Source organism: Gymnogyps californianus, chromosome 14 (assembly GCF_018139145.2).
Source record: "Gymnogyps californianus isolate 813 chromosome 14, ASM1813914v2, whole genome shotgun sequence".
NCBI classification, from domain to species: Eukaryota; Metazoa; Chordata; class Aves; order Accipitriformes; family Cathartidae; genus Gymnogyps; species Gymnogyps californianus.
This window is the reverse complement of record NC_059484.1, coordinates 14,819,620-14,833,348: the sequence shown is the minus strand read 5'-3', so window position 1 is coordinate 14,833,348 and position 13,729 is coordinate 14,819,620. Positions and strand designations below refer to the sequence as shown.

At 45.2% G+C, this 13,729-nt stretch overlaps 1 protein-coding gene across 1 annotated transcript in view; it reads right to left on the bottom strand.

The window, feature by feature from the left end:
- The window catches only part of FAT2 (FAT atypical cadherin 2), a 46,233-nt gene that overhangs the window by 14,621 nt on the left and 17,883 nt on the right, over positions 1-13,729 (bottom strand). Inside the window, exons 8-15 of the mRNA XM_050905139.1 lie at positions 13,073-13,283; positions 8,029-12,081; positions 5,619-5,815; positions 4,834-4,987; positions 3,842-4,075; positions 2,660-3,049; positions 1,087-1,301; positions 345-482 (exon numbers count right to left, since the gene is read on the bottom strand). Of these exons, the coding sequence (XP_050761096.1) occupies positions 345-482; positions 1,087-1,301; positions 2,660-3,049; positions 3,842-4,075; positions 4,834-4,987; positions 5,619-5,815; positions 8,029-12,081; positions 13,073-13,283 (5,592 nt within the window). The remainder of the gene's footprint in view (positions 1-344; positions 483-1,086; positions 1,302-2,659; positions 3,050-3,841; positions 4,076-4,833; positions 4,988-5,618; positions 5,816-8,028; positions 12,082-13,072; positions 13,284-13,729) is intronic.

The window sequence follows — 13,729 nt, the reverse complement described above, 5'->3', positions numbered from 1 at the left end:
CCCCATACCTGTTTTCCGTAATGCTCTGATGCAGAGAAGCAGAAACCAACCATGTTGGCTTCCAGTTTGGGGCTGACTCTCACCCAGCCAGCTTGAAGCACCAGTGGAGCAGACCAAAGCTCAGAGTTGTGACCACTGAAGGCTATATTGTCTTCCCTAAAGCCCAGCATTCCTACAGCCATATCTACGAGTCTAGAAAATGAATGAATGAAAGACTTGCCTTCTGCTTACAGTATTTTGAGTAGATCATTCAGAAAACAGGAGGTAGCTGAATATACTGTGCTCCCTCAGTCTTTTGGGGCACATCTGTTTTAGCCTTTCTGTTCCCATTTTCTTGAACTCACCTCCTCCCTGTCCAGATGCTTGGCGATGCTGATTTGTCCGCTTTTGGGTTGAATGGCGAAGTGTCCCAGCGGGTTCCCTCCCACGATTGAATATGTGATCTGATTGTTCATTGCTCCATCCAAGTCATCAGCTGACACCTGTTAGGAGAAAAAAAAGCTAGGACCCCGGCCCAAAAAGGCCTTGCCATGGAGGAATGGGGGCAGGACCTCCTTGTCATTTAAGGGTATTGGTTTGAGCTTGCCTCAAATGAGGAGGAGGAAGGAAGGTGGTTTACATAAGTGTCATTCATTAGTTTTTTCAAGATAAAACTCAACACAGCTACAACAATGGCTTTCTCCTTCTCCCTTTCCTGACTTTACCAACCCTGTGATGGTAACACGATGGTAACATGGCAGGGAACTCCACATGGAAATACCTTGGGCTCCGCTGTTCTGCCCAGGGAAGCCTCTGCCTTCCCCAGGTCACAAGGGTATTGGCCTTCTGCAGGCATTTTAGCTCTCTTGGGAGGTCCTCAAAGCTCCTGAGCCCCGCTTAGGTATCTCAAGCTTTCACTTAAAGATGTCTTATAAGACAAAGTGTTCTCCCTGTCTATGGAGTGTCAGGAATTCTGGCAATCATCCTTTTTTAAAGTCATGCTTAAATCTTAGATGTTGAATGTCACAAACCTACTGAATTGAGTAAATAATGCATAGCACAAGTAAAAGAATAGGTATAGACAGGTGGTCTGGTTCATAATCATACCGTGAGGATGATTTCTCCAACTGCAGCATCCTCCCGGATATCAGTGAAGTAAAGGTCTTGGATGAACTCTGGTGCATGGTCATTGATGTCGGTTATGTTGATCACCACCATGGTCACATCGCTGAGAGAAGCTGAGCCCTTCCTCGTGCCCTCGATGGATAAGTAATACTCGTGACTCGCTTCAAAGTCCAAGCTCCCATTTATGTATAAGGCACCTGCATTGGCAGACAGATAGAAAAGGACAGAAGATACTTTGAACGAATGGCACGTGAGGTTTCTTGGAATGCTGGAGATATACCGAGACGATTGCTGAACTGCCAGCTGAAAAGGTGCAGTTGACCTAACTTTGACCTTCTCTGGTTAAATCAGAATACTGAAGGTCATGGTATCACATAAAACAAACTATAATTGAATTGATTCTGCCATAACCTGCCTCATTCTGGTATTAAGTGTTTAAAGAGGTGAAATAAACTTTCATTTTGGAAGGTCTCCAGCAATCTTGATTGGAGGAGATCTGGAACAAAGTAGGATGAGAGTCCAACAGTGCTATTGAAAGCTGCGACCGAGGCAGTAGTAGAGCATCACTGAACTGTGTCATGGGCAGGATGAAAAGGTATGAGATGTAGATGCGGAGCTGTACAGGAGAAAAAGCTGTGCAGCAAGATGCTGTGATTTGTAAGTGAGGCTTGGGATGCAACACAGAAAGGAGGAGGCGGCGGCTGTTAATCTCAAAAAACAAGTGAGGAAAGCAGACTGAAGACATGAAGTGAAAGCGGAAAAAAAAAGGGGGGGGGCACGATAGAATGTGCCTGTGTACTTCAATGCTTTCCTGGGTTCAGCACTGAAACTGTCACAAAATTATTCCCTGGAAATGACACTGTTCTGTATCTTTTAAGACGTACAAACTAACAAGAAGATTGGTGTGGAAAAATTAGCGAGAGCCTTGGGGACAGAGAAGCTGAGGAAGGTGCCGTGGATGAGGATGTTACAGCCAAGGGCAGAAGGCCATTGATGACGAAGCCAAGGGCTTGTTTCAGGGAGTTAACATTGGCCTTCTGAAAACAGCTCGTATCAGATCACTGTGCAAACAGAGCAGCGCTTTATTTGGGTAGTAAACCTGGCTCAACACCTGCTTATGGTTAACAGATTGGTATTATCCACATTCACTGAGTGCTACCTAATAAAGCTGCCTGTAACGGTGGGCTGCAGGTTCCTTGTGGGATCAGGATGGAGAGACTTTTTAAATGAAACCACCTTCTCCTGCATTTTGAAGTGGTAAAATTTCTCCATCCTGTTCTCCGTGTATTTCTCATTCCCATGGACCTGTCTCAGGTCCCATACATATAACAGGAATCTTTCCATTAATTTCAGTAAGAATTGGATCACTCCTTAAGTGACTTGGCTGGCAAAATTTAGGGTAGAAGAGAAGACTGTATTCCCTACCCTTGTGCTGGCTAAAGACAGAGGGGAACAGAAGTGCAAGCCAAATGGAGAAGAACCAGAGAAGACACATACAAGGACAGCCTTTGATGCTGGGTCAACCTGGACCTGCTTGGGCATGAGATCGTCTTACCTGTGTTTGAGTTGAGCTGAAATTTCCCGTGGTCATTGCCATTCACAATTTCATACTTGATCTCCGTGTTTTCTGCATTGTCCCTTGTCAAGGCTGACAAATTGAGGACCTCCGTACCCACAGCCACATCTTCTTTTACCATGGCCACGTATTCAGGGGCCAGGAAAACAGGCAGATACTCATTTAGATCCACAACAGAGACAGTGACAGTGCCAAGAGCAGAGAGGGGCTCCGGGGTGCCCCGGTCAGTAGCACAGACTGTCAGCTCAAATGCTGAATGCTGAGAATCCTTCAGAGGCTTTTCCAGACGGATCACCCCTGTGGTTTCCTCAATTGAAAAGTGTCCATTGGCAGAGTCAGACAGAGAATAGACCACCTCAGCGTTGAGACCTGGAAGGATAAGGGACAGGCTGCATTAATTAATGGGTGGGAATGCTGCTGGTTTTTCTGGTTTTTTTTAATCTATTAGGACTGTGTACTTAATGACCTTAAATTCCTAGGGAAAATGGAGGCTGTATGAACACCAAGCGTGCCCCTGTCTATCTGTAGGTTTAGACATCTAGCCACCCTCACCATCATACATCAGCATCACCTGTCTGTATTTCCTGGTGCTTCCCATTTTTAATTCCCATGTTTTTAAACATAATTTCCTTTCATATCTGTTTCCAAAGCAGATAAATACGATCTTACTTCTCTGTCATTGTAAATTCAGTCTCTGCTGGAGAGGTTTATTGAAAGCTCCTTTCTTAGGAGCCTTACCTATGTTTCTGAGAATCTTCATGTCTTCAGAAGGACCTCTACATCCATATCATCTACCCTGTCCAGATTTAAAGCTCCTTTTTTCCTTGTTATGCTCATTTTCGATCTCCATCTTTGGTAAAGTTTCTGTTCAGTTTGGATCCCAGACAAACTGTGTGTCACAGTTTGCACTGTGCATCACGATTACAGTTACTGAGCGTGTCCTCAAAGTCTGTCTTTGTGTGATTCTACAGACTTTGCACTTCTTACAGGGTCACAATGCCAGCCTGCTAGTCAAGAACACGTCAGCGATGAGATCCAGGCACATCTTCGCCAAGATTCAATCACCTATACCCATCGCTGTAGCCCTTCCCTAGGTTTCAAAGGTTTCTATTCAAGATGAAAGATGAACTCTACTAAAAAGTAAATCCCATTCTGACTCACCTTCATCAAGGTCCCTGGCAGCAACCACGGCGATGGGTGTCTTTGTTGTGGTGTTGTCAAAAACAGCCACGGCGCAGTGACTGGGGAAGAATCTTGGTGCGTTGTCGTTCGTGTCTTCTATGATCAATGTTATATCTGCCTGGCAGGAACGGCCTCCGCCATCAGTCGCTTTGGCAACAAGATGGTACACAGGTTTCTGTTCACGGTCGAGAGGTGCAGATGTGGTCAGTTCCCCTGTTGGAAAGAACAGGAGATGGTCTTGTCTCCTGCAGCCGCAGCCTAGGAGAGCTCACAGAGGTTCAAGCACGCTGCCTTCCTGGATGAACCGTGGGAGACAACAGACTGGGTTTGAAAACCGTTTGTAATCCAGCTAATAGCGGTGATGTGTCCACACCGCATTGCTCGGGGCTATTCTTGGATCACTGCCAGCCAGTGCCCTGGCAGGGCTTGGCACGGGGAGTCCTGCAAGTCGGGCTGAACTTCATGCGAGACATGCCGTCACAGGATAAAAGTGCTTATAAATAAATTGTACTTCTAAACACCTTTATAAACCCCGCTGCATTAAGCTTTCTGCAAGGTAATGAACCCCAAGTGATCTCTAGAAAGATCATTTTGTCTGGGCAAATATACTGCCCAAGACTCGATAAGACGTTTTTTAGAGCTTAGAACTTGGGTCTTTGGCTCAACCCAAATACTTGCTGATCTCTCCTCTTTGAGGCCTGGCTGTTAGCAATAGTGTCTGCCCTTCGTTTTAACAATGCTAATGCCAACATTTGTAAAGAAAGCTAGCAGGAAGATGCAGAGTTCACTCTCCTCTATACTGCATTGCAATAAACCTGCCCGTTTGCCATTCCCTCCTAGCTTGGCAGACCTGGAATGAACAGTCCTTTCGTTTGCTCAAGAGGAGATAACTGTTGAGCCACGCCGGGAGCTGGCATTTCTTGGGAGTGGGTGAGGAAGAGGATAAAAGCATCCCATTGCCCAGCTCTCACCTGTATGTGGGCCCAGCCGGAACTCCTCTGCGCCAGGGCCGTGGAGGCTGTATGTTACCTGGGCGTTGCTGCCGATGTCGGGGTCGGTTGCTGATATTTTCAAAACGAAAAGACCCGGCAGAGCGTCTTCAGAGACTCTGCCAGTGTAGAATATCTGGCAAGGACAGAAGGTGTCATTGGCATCTGAGCTGTCTCCAAAATACCTTCATCCCGTATGGGGAGGAATGGACTACCAGAAGCTTTGTAGAGAAGGATAAACCATGTGGTTTATAGGGGAACACAATGTGCCTCACATTGCTGCCTGCCGGGGTGTGGACTGGGACCAGTGAGCTCATTTCACACAAGCCTTTGAATATCCTTTGGGAAGCAACCACCTCTGTTCTTTCTCACCATAGGTAACATCCATAACAGCGATCAGCTCTTTACAGTAACAAACCTCCTGATGGGAATCTCTCAGCTTAGCAGGATATAAAACTCGGTAATTTACATGCCCCTACCCAGGAGGCTTCCTGGCATTGTTTATCTCCAAAAATTATCCTTCATAATGCTTAGGTGCTCACTTACTGCTGGCAAACATGCTTGGAGGCTAGATTTAATGTTCTTGCTTGACGTGCAGCTTAATTAAAATTGCAAAGCATAATCAAAGCAACAGGATCGCGTGAGAAGAATTATGACAAGCCAAACCCTCTTAACATGCTCTTTCTGTTCATTCTTCCTTGCTATTGTGTTCTCTCCTTCCCAGACGCTCCCCTCATACCCCCAATGTCCCAGGACAGACATCTTACCTCGCCACACTCAGGGCTGTTGTCATTGATATCCAGAACAAAAATTTCCACTTCAGTAGTAGCCTGAAATTTCCCATCGGAAGCCATAACCTTGAGGAGATATTTCTCTGTATCTTCTCTGTCCAGAGGCTTCTTAGAAGAAATTGTCCATTTGCCCTCGATTTGGTTAACTGTGAACTGTCCCAGTACGTCTCCTTCTAGAAGGGGGCAGGAGGCAGGGAAAAAAGGCATTTACCAAGTGCTGAAAATCAGAAGTGATAAGGAAAGGAGATATAGGTGTGTCCACTGCCGGTCCCTTAGGAGAGCTGAAGAACTTGCAGTGGTGATGCAGAGAGGGCATTGGTGTCGTATCAGGCAGGTGAGAAGCATTTGGTCTACCTCACTGCACAGCTGAGAAATGCCCTGCCTGTTTCTGTTATTCACTGTCTGCATATTACACTGGAAGGAGGAAACAACTCCTGATTGCAAAAATGTCTCGGTAATGTTCTGCAGACGTGCATATTCATTGCCTCAAAACCACATTGTCTCACCTTCCTAAAGCATGTCAGTCTTTCTTGGTGCATGTTCCTAAAGGGATCTGAGAGTTGCAAATACCCTGCAGACATTGGTTGGGTCTTATTGTTACAGTACCATGTATAGTTGTACTTCCTTTTAACCTACAGAGGTATTTAATATATAGGTGTGCTTTCTGGGGCTACTTTTTGATTCTATAAGAGCCAAATGATGAGAGACAGGTAAATTCAGACTAGACAGGCTCTCCGGTCCACCATATTCATGCTGCTCCTGCTGATGTTACACAGAATAGATTTTAAATGGGGTGGATGCTGCCCCTGGAGAATCCTTCTCTTCTGGCAAGGAGCTGGTGTCCTCTGCTGAACCCATGCCGTTGGGCAGAAGGAGGGAGCACATTAGGTAATGGGAGGCAATGAAGAGAGCTGGCTGCGGGGCTTGTTTGCATTAGACTCTGAAGGGCCTCACACAGCTGGGTAAATCAAATTTACTCTCTTTCCACTTTCATTTGCGCTGTGGTGATGAGGTTGTGAATCTGAAGGCACAATGAGACCTCTGCTAGCCCTTCTGATGCTGGGAGACTCCAGCCCATGCTCAGATTTAGTTTCTGTGTGTTTGAAATCAATGTGCATTTGGACAACGGGAAGCTAGGCTCTGTGTTCACTTCCTCCTTTCTTTTGCTGCAGTGCTATACTGCAGTTGTATTTATACGTTTATGGGTAGAGTTTGACCTGTGCTTATAAGTATGTGTGCATTTTTTCAGGTTTAAAGTAGTTGGAAGTTACTACTACCTTTAAGATGGCAGAAATGTGAATACATACATGGATTGAATCTTTCCTCCCAAAGGCTTGCAAATACCTCGGCATGTCATAAACCAATTGAAAGTACCAGCATTCCTCCCCTGTTTTGGATGGTTACAATAATAGATAACAGGCTGCAGCATGATCTGGCTAAATGTTTTGACCCTGAAGGGACCTAATCTGAGTTCGAACAAACATTTTAATTTGAAGTATCTGTTCCAAGTCTGAGAAAGACCCTTTGGGGTCAAAAAGTACCGTAAAATCAAGCTTCTACTTGTGCCGATGCACAACAAACATTCCAGTATAACTTTTTTGTTGTTTTACAGCAGTGGTTAATTTTAGCTGGCACAACTGATGTTGCAGGGATGCAAGAGTCATCTTTAGTATTTCTTGTTAGCCAAAACCCTCACTAAGTTGACATGACAGTCTCAAATATCCACCAGTCTGCAGAGTGGTTAACTGCAGCCTTGTGAGGTCTACTTGTTTGTTAAGTCAGAGTCATGGTGGCTTCATAGGAAAGACATTTAATACCAGAAAGTTATACGCATCCTATGTGCATATATATAGTTATTAAAAAATGCAGGCTACACATATGTGTGACGTGTAAACTGACTGCACTGTTTGCAGGAGAAAAAGCTGGGCCAAAGACCTTAAATACAGATCATAGTATCTATGTAAGAAAAACATTCCTTCCTGCTGTACCACCGCTTCTGTCCTTCCAATAGGTATTACAATTACACTGTCTTAATTATTCCTCTGTTAAGAAAGTGTAAATAAATATATCTGCAGTACTGTGTAATTACTTTTATTTATTTATTTATTTGTTTCCAACTAAATAGGACAATTCAGTGGTGAGATAGTTATTATAATGATAATTCCACCCACTGCAGTTAGTTACTAAGAGTTTTGGATACCCCAGACTCATTTAACTGAAGAGTACAGCTCATGACAGAGCTCAGGCTTCATCTCGTGCTTCTGATAGGCCTGTCAGTATAACGCTATTTCTGTATTAATATTCTGTAAGACAAGGTATCAAATCCTCACTTTGAGATGATACTCTATTCTTGCTCACTGAAGGTTTAAAGTCAGGAAAAACTCACCAGTTATGTAGCATGTGACCCGCCGGTTCTGCTCAGAGATGTCTGCATCAATGGTACTCAGTGTGACAACAACCTGCCCTGGCTCCGCATTCTCAATTACTGATCCTTTATAGAAATCTGAGGTGAACTGTGGAGCATTATCATTTTCATCAGAGACAGTGACCTCCACCAGAGTTTGGGAAGAGAGCTGGACTTTCCTGCCATGGTCAGTGGCCACCACATAAAACCGATAGATCTCCTGATCTTCGCAGTCCAGCTCTTTTAGTGTGGTGATCCACCCACTCTCACCATCAATGGTGAAGAGTCCTCGGAGGTTGCCAGATTCTGCTTCCAGACTGTAGGTCACCTGTCCATCACTTCCCATGTCCTGGTCGTTAGCTGTCACTTGAATGACTGTGGTTCCTGATGGCATGTTTTCCATGACAAAAGCTTTGTAGGGATCTGCCTCAAAAACAGGTCTGTTGTCATTGACGTCCTGCACTTGGATATTCACAGAGACCAGAGAGACCAGCTCAGTCTCCTGATGTGAGCAGTGAGCCATAACATCAATCTGGTACCACTTGGTGGTCTCATGATCCATGGCCTTTTTGATTTTCAAAGCCCCCGTTTGTTCGTCCAGTGTGAACACCTCATCCTTGTTACTTTCTGTAGTGGTTCCCTTCACCAGGCTGTATATGATGGGATCCTCTGCAAAAGCTTTGACTGATCCTATTTCTGATCCCTCTGGAAGATCCTCAGATGCAGAGAACGTATAAAGGGGCTCAGAAAACCTTGGCAATGTCACCTCCCTGGGGACAATCTGAAGATTCACTGGGACAAGGGAGTTCCAGTGAGGGGGTCTGCCATCTTCAGCTTTCACTTTGAAGTTAAAGGCTCTGTTTTCTAAACCAACAAGGCTCTCCTTGACCTTAACAACCCCAGTGGCAGCATTGATCTCCACAAGGTCTTCTGCCACATCTTCCACAGAGTCAACGGAGTAAATGACATCTGCATTTGCACCTTCATCAGCATCATAAGCCAGTACCTGGATGACGGGGGAGCCTTTGCTTACGTTGGACTGGATGGACAGCGTGTATTCAGAGGCTTTGAACCGAGGTGGGTTGTCATTCTCGTCTGTAAGGATTATTTTGACAGTGCAGAATGCCACCTTCCCACCCCCGTCCTTGGCCATGACTTTAATGGCAATGACTCTCTCTGTTGAATTTTCCCTGTCCAGTTTTTGCAGTGTGGCAATACGGCCTTTATTGTCTATGGAGAACTTCTCATGGGCGAGTTTATTTATGATGGTATAGTCTATGGTGCCATACGGGCCACCATCTGGGTCAATAGCCAGCAACTCAATCACTTTGGTACCTATCTCAGCATTTTCTGCCAGCTCTGCCTCGTACACATTCTGCTGAAAAGAAGGGCTGTATTTGTTGGCATTTGTGGTGTTGATATACACAGGCACAGTGCTCTTGAAAACTCCATCTGAAGCAGAAACTCTGAGATTGTAAGATGACTCCAAGTCCTTTTTGCAGCGGTTGAACATGGATATTATTCCAGAAGTGCTGTTGATAGTGAAATGCCTATTGTCATTGCCTGAGAGTATCACGTATTCCAGTCGGGTGGTGTCTCCGCTATCGGGGTCCAGGGCCTGGACTTTTATCACGATGTGCCCACACGTAGCCATTTCGCTTACCTTGGCTTCATACTGAAGCTGGCTGAACTCAGGGGGATTGTCATTGATGTCTGTCACATCTACGATTACCAGGGCATCACTGCTAAGTGGAGGCATCCCATGATCTGCAGCTCTTACTTTCATGCGAAACTGTTGATTTTTTTCATAATCAAGTGCTTGAGCCGTTGTTATTTGCCCTGTGCTGGCATCAATATTAAAGAACTTGGTAGCATCTGAACCATCATCCAAGATCTGATAGGAGAGCACTTTGTTTCTGCCTGAATCCTTGTCAGAAGCAAAGAGCTGGACAACAGGGGTCTGCGCTGGCAAACTCTCCGAGACAGACGCCGTGTAGATGATCTGAGAAAATATGGGGGGGTTGTCATTAATGTCCTCTACCTCCACCTCTACTCTGGCTTCTGAAAAGGATCCTAGTGCTGTGTCTGTGGCTCTAACGGTGAATGTGTGTTTTGTCTCTAGCTCGTAGTCCAGCTGGCCTGTGACAGTAAGGACACCAGTTTTGAAGTCAGTGCTGAACAGCTTCAGGGAGTCTTCTTCCACAATGTTGTAGATGAGGCGCAAGCCTTCGGGGCTGCGAGCCTGTATGTGGAGGATAGATGTGTACAGGGGGATGTTTTCTGGCACCTTCACTCGGTAGTACAAACTTTGGAACAGAGGGTTGGATTTGTTCCTCACACTGATCACAACCTCCTCTTCAGCACAGAGGGGAGGCTTGCCTTTGTCCTTAGCAATGACTCGGAGGTTGTATTTATTTAAAGCTTGATAATCAAGAGGCTTCTTAAGTGAGATGTCTCCTAGGTAGGGGTCAATCCAAAAGTATTTGTAGTCCTCTGCAAATGAGTAGGTAATGGCTCCGTTATCCCCTATGTCTTTGTCTGTTGCTGACACCTGAAAAAGTACGTCACCTGGCTCTGTGCCATCCTGCACCGAGGTGTAATATGGCACATTCTCAAACTGCGGTGGATTGTCATTGACATCCTCTACATAAACCTTGACTGTGGCTTGGGACGCTCTTGGTGGTTTCCTATTGTCCTTCACTTCCACAGCTACCTCGTGCATGTCTTGTGTTTCGCGGTCAAATTTCACACCCTTGGTCTGGAGTACTCCAGATGCCTGGATCATTTTGAATCTTTCCTTTCCATTCAAAAGTGAATAGAAAAGTGGTTCATTTAGCTGATATCCCTTGACACCAAGAATAGTGAGAGTCTTCTCATCTGTAGAGTTCTCCATCACAGTTGCTGTATATACATCTTGATCAAATTTTAGGCCAGTACCTTGTGCTTGAGTTAAATTTAGCTTAACCAGAGCAGTACTCTTATATAAGCCATCACCGGCTCTGACTGTGAGTTCACGATAGCTTCCCAGGCCAGTAGCATTAAGAATGGAGATGAGACCTGTGAGTGGATGAATACAGAAAGCATTATCAAGGTTCCCTTCCACGATGCTGTAGGTCACCTCCGAATCTGCATCTTTTGCCTGCACTGACAAAAGCTCCATCCCTGGGTGGGCAGGTAGCAAGACAGAAAGCTCATAAATGTCTTTGAAAAAGCCTGGAGGTGAATCATTCACATCTTTAACATAGATTGTGACCTTGGCTGGCTTGGATGCAAATAAGCTGGGACTTCCACTGTCATGTGCATGTACACTGAAGTGGAAAACTGGGGTGAGCTCATAGTCTATATCAGCACGACTGGTCAGTGTCCCTGTACTGGGATCTACTGTGAAATATTTCAGTGCCTCTGGTTCCAAAATCTCATAGACCAGCAGAGCATTGGAGTCTTGATCAGCATCTGTCGCATGGGTCACGAGGGGAGCATTGCTTTCATCCAGAACCATGCTTTGTGATGGAGCGTTCTCCATGATCCAGCCAATGAAGGAAGGCTTAATGAAGACGGGCACATTGTCATTCTCATCTATGACATAGATAAGCACCATTGTGTCCATAAATGCTCCAGCCATGTTGGTGCCACGGACTTTCAACTGGTAAAAAGATACCTGCTCAAAATCTAAGCTCTTCTGAGTGGAAATAAGGCCTGACTGATAGTTCATGGAGAACACTCCATCTCCATTTCCATCTTTTATTTCATAGCTGACTGGTGACAAGCTTGTGGCTGAAACCTGGATCAGAGGAGAGCCAACAGCAGTGGATTCGCTGATCTCTGTGATGTATTCGGCCTCTGGAAATTTTGGGGGGGTTCGATCAGAGGGTCTAATGCGGACATGTACTGTAGCAGAATCTTTAAGCTGGGGGAACCCCTGATCTTCTGCCTTCACAATAAGAGTAAATCGCTCCTGCCTAGATGGGTCCAGCTTCTGGGCAACTGTAATAATTCCAGAATATGGGTCGATGCTAAAGAAACCTTCCCCATTACCTGCAAGAAGAAAAATTACAGAGTGAAGAATGCAGACACCCTATTGGTTTTGATTTTCTGAACCTCTTTTCCACAGATGCTCCTGATTTCAGACCTAATTAACATTTGTTTCTTTCACTGGGAGACAACAATATTCATGAATTTCTAAATAATTTTCATTCTAAGAAAATTAACCCATTGAGATCTATGAGCTAACTTTTAAATCAATCAAAATGTGAGTTAGAGATAAATACCCTTCTAATTTGAGCATATTTAGTGGTGGCAGAGCATGTGCTTGAAGCTTTTGCCTCGTGTGCAGAACATGGTAGCACAGACTGTACTAATTCCTTCAAGCCCTGTCATGCTTATAATTACCAATACTTCAGGAGCAATTAAATTCCTCAGTCCTTGATCCTAAATTGCAGTGAGAAAGATGGAGCAAAGGATGGCTTGTCTCCTGAAAAGAATTTACCTGCTAAATAGGCAGTGTGGCACAGCCATAAATACTTTAGTTTTAACCTTTAGAGTGAATGATAAAATACTTGCCCACTGAGCTTGTATGACCCAAACCCACCATCAACCAACGCTGAGAGGGTGCTCACCATTCCTCAAGGATGTATTTCTTGGTAGAAATGGTGGAATTGATGATGACTGTTGTGGGAACTGGAGTACTTTTGCCTAACAACTGAACAGGGATCCCTCCCTCGGTTTCCATGGATGAGAAGAGCAGATTTTAAGTTGTTCTAACTCATCCAGTCATATTTTTTCTTAGACCGGTGACTCAACATTGAACTGTCTTCTTACGGAAGGATGCCACTATTCCATAATATGGAAATTACCTGCTTGGTCTAGATTTTTTCTGGATAGGACGGAAATCACATTTTAGAACTGTGCAGCCATTTACTGTTCTTTGCAACACCTAGAGAAAGCTGGTCAACTGTCTGGCCACCAGCTAGAGCATGGAAATGCAGGCATGTTCATAGCCTAAACTGTCTTGTTGCATGGCTCTCACCTGCCTGAAGGGAGTAGCGGATTTCAGCGTTGGCTCCTTGGTCCTGATCAAGGGCTCTGACTTGTATAACCTCTGCGCCCACCACTGCTGAGTCCAGCACTTCTGCTTCGTAATGGATGCTGCTGAACTGTGGAGGGTGAAGGTTGCAGTTCTCTACGTGGATGATGACTCGAACAAAGTTCCTCTTGATGGGGACCTCCTGGTCTCGTACCTGAATGACAGAGGAAGAGCAGGTACGGTCATCCTCAGGGAGTAGGCAGCCTTGCCTGCACCAGGCTTCCAAGTAGCTCATCAGGACTCTTACAGAGGGTGGTGTTTTTCAGGGGTACCAACCCGTTGGGTGGGAATGAGTCTGTACGTTTCAGCACCAGAGCTCAGCCTTGAACTTGAAACCAAACATTAACAATTATTCACTGTGCTTTTTTGTATAAGAATTCAGTGGCCCTCCAATGAAATTAGCAGGTGATGGGCTCAGCAGATGGTTAGAGGAAAGCAGGGTGTTACCTAAATTTATCCAGGATGGTTATATAGTGAAGGTTAACACCCTGCTTTCCTCTTCCCTGTTGTTCTAGACAAATCCTCCCTCAAAGACTAGAACCAGTTTTAATTTCTCCAGTGACCCATATATCCCGGCCAAGCTGATGGACTCAGCAGGGT